This window comes from Dioscorea cayenensis, chromosome 5 (genome assembly GCF_009730915.1).
Source record: "Dioscorea cayenensis subsp. rotundata cultivar TDr96_F1 chromosome 5, TDr96_F1_v2_PseudoChromosome.rev07_lg8_w22 25.fasta, whole genome shotgun sequence".
NCBI classification, from domain to species: domain Eukaryota; kingdom Viridiplantae; phylum Streptophyta; class Magnoliopsida; order Dioscoreales; family Dioscoreaceae; genus Dioscorea; species Dioscorea cayenensis.
In genome coordinates this window covers 12,418,984-12,424,221 of record NC_052475.1, presented here as the reverse complement: position 1 = coordinate 12,424,221, position 5,238 = coordinate 12,418,984, and the positions used below count along the sequence as shown (strand labels likewise).

Sequence of the window (5,238 nt, the reverse complement as noted above, 5' to 3'; positions counted from 1 at the left end):
TTCAATTCTGTTGGGGGAAGTGATCTTGGTAGTTGTGAGTAGTGTGTATAGTCATTTTCTCTGCAACATGTTGTTAAACAAAGAATTCAAGGTTGATAAAACTAATGAGATTTTTGGTATGATGTTTGATCGGACATTCAATTTTATTCTTCTAAAACATTCAATTTTATTCTTCTAAAACATCAATTTTCTATCTATAGCAAAAGGTCTAAGGAGATGCTTTGTACATACTTGATATATGCAAAAGTTTGGGGTTAAAATCTTGAGTGGGTACTCAACTACGTCCGAATATCAAAATGAGTACCACAATTTAATTTGTGTCTTTTTGGATATCATATTATAATTGGCTTTCACCGAGAGGGTACCGACACAATTCCAGTGGGTTTTTACACACGTGGCAGCCGGATTAAACACGTGGAGAGCTATCTAGTGGGGACAAGGGATCCTCGTCAGCATTTTATAATGGCCAGGTCAGCCTCCTCTCTTCTCCTTCATCATTTCCTTCGTTTCTTCTCCGCCGTTTCCATGGAGTGAGTTGTACAGTATGCCTAATTCTTCAGGGATTCTTCCTCTGAGCTCATTGTGGTACAATGTGAGTGTTTGAAGGCTGTTGAGATTACCTAGACTCCTGGGAATGGTGCTAGAGAAGCTGTTGTTGTTGAGAAGGAGATTAGTGAAGTTCAAAAGCTCATCGAGCTCTGATGGAATCAAACCACTGAGGTTGTTATTGGCCAAGTCCAACTGCTTCAGAGATTGACTTGACACTAAACTCAAAGGAATTTCTCCAGTGAAGTTGTTGGCACAAAGAAGCAAGTGCTCCAACTTTGAAGAGTTCTGGCAGAGCTTCCTTGACAATGGCCCGAAAAGCTGGTTTCCAAACAAGACTAAGAACACCAACTCACTTAACTCACTGAGTTCTTCTGGAACAGAGCCTGTGAGCTGGTTCACAAATAAATCAAGATTCTGAAGACTTACAAGTCTTCCAAAAGACTTTGGAATTGTACCTTGAAGTTTATTGGCCATGAAGTTGAGGTAAATGACTTGATTTAGCTTTCCGAGTTGACTCGGCATCTCACCTTCCAGTGAGTTGTTTCCCAAGTTGAGTGTTTGCAGGTTGGCCAAGATTCCAAGCTCTGCAGGGATATCATCGGAGGTTGTTGGATAAAGCAAGCACAACAAGCTCACTGTAGTCACCAATCTCCGACAGTATCATTCCTTGCAGCTGGTTTTGCTGAAGAACCAACCTCTAAAGCAAAGAAAGCCTTCCGAGTTGACTCGGATTGCGTGTTGGAGAAGATGGAGGAAAAGAGAGGAAGAAGAGAGGGTGGCTAACCTGGCCATTATAAAATGCTGACAAGGATCCTTTGTCCCTGTTGGCTATCCACGTCAACGTTTGATTTTTTTAATTGCAGCAACATATTTAATCCGGATGCCACATGTGTAAAAACCCACCGGAATTGCGTCGGTACCCTCTCGGTAAAAGCCAATTATAATATGATATCCAAAAAGATACAAATTAAAGTGTGGTATCCATTTTGATATTCAGGCATAGTTGGGTACCCACTCAAGATTTTAACCCCAAAAGTTTGTCTCATATACCCTATTTATGGTAGTAAGAAAGGTTTGGATATAGAGGTGCAGGGTTATTTTAACCTCGCTTATGATATAAGAAATGTAAAATGGCGTAAATCAATTGAAGTTCAATCTTAAATCCAGTCTTACTTTTGTCTTGCTAAGTTCTTATGGGCACCAGAAGTATTTTTATGAACTCTAGGCATCTTAAAAGCATATAACATGTTTATCTTTGGTAGACACTAGTTTTGCAATATTCCTTCAAATTTAACAACACCAAGATTTCAACTTCCTAATAAACCATGCATGGTCAAATGATTCCCACCTAATACTTGAAGAATATCACATTCTTGTTTAGTTGAGAGATTTATATATGCTATTATTCCAAAAATACCCTTATTGTATACATTAACTAGGGTTCAAAGTCATTTACCGTCATAAGAGAAGTTACTAAAGAGACAAGATCGTTGAAGAAGAGGCCCTCTACATAACAAATTTAGCAAAAGGTAAAGTCTATTCAAAATATATCTAACTGGTGTGGATATCAACTTGAGATATCATTTTGAGAAAGTTTGTTTAGATTATATTTCATTCTTTTATACTTGTTCTCAAGATTGGATAATTCTTGTTTATGTTTAAATTATATATTTAGATTTGCAAGCCATATATATTGGGGACTTTTTTTAAACTTTAGCATCTCAAATTCATTTCCTTCGTATGATTTTTTTTAAACTAGTTTTATTTAATTTCAAATAAATATTTTTAGTTTAAAATTTGAAAATTTCTCTAATGTGATGAAGATAAAAATTTATTAATGTATATTATTAACGTTGAGCTAAGTTATCTTAAGAAAATCAAAGAAAGGATACGTATTATATCCAAAATTGTCAAACGAAAGACAATTTGAGTTTTTCTATATATGTGGGATATTGATCTGGAATATGAACATGGAAAATATTGATTTAACACATTATATTTTAATTTTCATCTTTGGCTTCACTTTATTTTTTAGTTAATCTTATTTCATTCTTTCATGTTAAGCTGACAAACTATTTTAAATGAATATAAAAGGGTATATGAATACAAAGTAAGAGAGAAATAAATCCAAACACTCACTAAATTGAAATTTGAGGGTGTTTTCAGTATTAGGAACCTTCGTCACTCCAAAACAACAATTATGTCAAAAAAATGTTTTTCTATCCTTAATTATGAGGACAAACATTAGATGGATATTTTCATTATGAGATATGAAAAGTTGGATGTTTGGAATGAGATATGAAAACTTGGATGTTTGGAATAGTGCTAAGATTTCAAACTCCTGTTGGATTTCGTGATGAAATTTGGGTTTAGCCTCTCTTAGAGAAAAATCTTTTTGGAAAAGTCCCTAAAAAATTTACAAAATATCTTGAAAATTTTAGGATATTACAATTCATTTCAATTAATTAAAGGAATGATATCATAGAAAAGTGCTAAACAGTATTTTGCTTGTAAACCCATTATGGAAGTAAAATTCATGTATCTTTTGAAGCTATAGCTCATGCATTATGGTTGTGGGATATTATTTAATGACTTGAAGTTGTCAAAACCATTATGAAACCATTGAAAATTATTAGTGATAACTTAATAGCAACATCTTTCTCCAAAAATGGCATTCTCAAAAGGTGCCAAACATATGGAAATCAAGTATTTTACCATTAGAGAGAATATTTGAAAACATAGAATATTAGTTGGAGGTATTAGAGAAACTACTAGGATTGCAGATTTATTATCTAATGGCTTGTTGCTAAAGATTTTTAAGGAGCACATACTCAACATGGGTCTTGGCATTGTTAATAATTGAAGCTTTCATGATGATTGTTGTACTTTGAGCTCAATTAGCTTTGTTTTTGAAATTTATTTTTGAATTTTTAGTTTTGTGATTGTGTACACATAAAGTTATGTTTGAAATTAATTGAAATAAGATATGATTGTTGATTGATGTGCTATGACCGAGATGTCATGCCTATAAGTGTGAGGGTTGGACAAGTAATATAGTGGTGAACAGGGGTTGTCATATCCCTAGAAAACAAGAGTACTAATATTAATCCCTCTTCATTATCTAACCTAACAGTTGGTTTGAAGTAAGTTAAACTAAAGCTTACATGGGTACTTACTTGGGCTTGCATCTTGCTCATGTAACTTTCTAGACAATTTGTTTTAACTAGCTCTATTTTACTCTCGATTTCATGCCTTGGCTCAAATTTCATTTATGTTGGCTTGAACATATAGATAAGTGTTTAATCTCAGGCTCTAAGAAATTTAAAGTCTCAAGCATTTCAAGAAAAAGACAAACATGTAAAATACAACCATAAATACTTTTAATAAGTATAAGCACACCCTATTCTAAGTGTTCCATGTATGTGTGTATAATTCATCTTACGAGGCACCTTTTCAATAAAGATTTAGCTATTATAAGAAGTACTTTTCAACATTGGTGGTTTTACCTATTGAGTAAATACTAAACATTTCAAAAATGGTAGTTAATGTGTTCTCAACAAGTGCACGGGTCGCACACAAGTAATGCAGTGGTACCCCGTGAGGGGTAGGGTTGTCAAACCACAGAGACTAGACTCAAAGTACTAATTGATCTTCTAATGTCTAACCAATCAATGATGGTTGGTAAAATGGTTATAACTAAATCCTAAAGGAGGGAAAGATGACAGGTAAGGGCTGGAACGGAACTAAGTGAGATACACAGAGATAGAGCAATGCCCCGGACTAATCCTTTGGAGAAATGTTCAATGGACTTGCTCCTAATGCTTACCAGGTACATCTTAGGATCCTTGCGTTTGCTCAAAAGCAATGTTGTATCTATGGTTTTCAAATACACCAAGGTTCTGCTAAGATAACTGAATTACTAAAGCATCTGTGCAAATCAAACAAATCAAGTTATGCAAACACATGATTCAACAAAAGAATACACTAGAACTCTGTAGACATTAATTGCAAGTAAATCAACAAAACATCCAGGTCCATAGATCCGGGGCACTAGAGAGAGGCTAGCCCTCATAGTTATACAAATCCATACAAAGCTAAGGAAAACAAAACATAAATAAGCCATGAAAGATTCCCCTCTTTGCTTCTCAATCATTCGGACGATGCTCCGATGAAGTTCCCCGGCTTAGCTCCACTCCACTCGCGATCTTACACCGTAATTCCACTTTGCCCCCAGATAAGTGAAGGGGAAAAGCTTGGCAGCCATCCCCCAAGAAGAAGGAAAGAGGATGAAGAGAGAGCCCCTCAAATGACCTAGATCTGAGCTTAAAAGTGGTTTTTGGAGTGAGCACGGTCGTGCTTAGGGGGCGCTTCTCCCCCTGAAAATCTCGGAAAAGTCTGAGCAATAGAATCACATAAATTCAACATGAGCACGCCCCTGCTTCTCAACAGAGCACGGTAGTGCAAGGAGCACACAAATCATGCTTTTCTTCAGACTTGTGCTACAGTGATTTGCAATAGTAAATTGCTACAATAACTCAGCTACAACATTTTCCTACAGTGCTAGTGCTTCTCCTAATGTAGAATTCACTTGGGATAATCAAGGGGAGGAACACGGTCATGCTCAGATCGTGCTTTGCCTAGAACACTATAATTTCACATCTTTTCGCACTGCAATTACACCGAATCCTT

The 5,238-nt window shown here is 35.6% G+C and overlaps 1 protein-coding gene across 1 annotated transcript; it reads right to left on the bottom strand.

The window, feature by feature from the left end:
- Window positions 1-471: 471 nt before the first annotated feature.
- On the bottom strand, window positions 472-1,071 carry LOC120259991 (LRR receptor-like serine/threonine-protein kinase GSO1). The gene has a single exon (XM_039267439.1). The coding sequence runs from the start codon at window positions 1,069-1,071 to the stop codon at window positions 472-474; it is 600 nt and encodes a 199-aa protein (XP_039123373.1).
- Window positions 1,072-5,238: the final 4,167 nt, after the last annotated feature.

Bases quoted from the DNA above. Each gene is read 5' to 3' on its own strand.
- LOC120259991 (XM_039267439.1), bottom strand. From the start codon at position 1,071: ATGCCGAGTCAACTCGGAAAGCTAAATCAAGTCATTTACCTCAACTTC.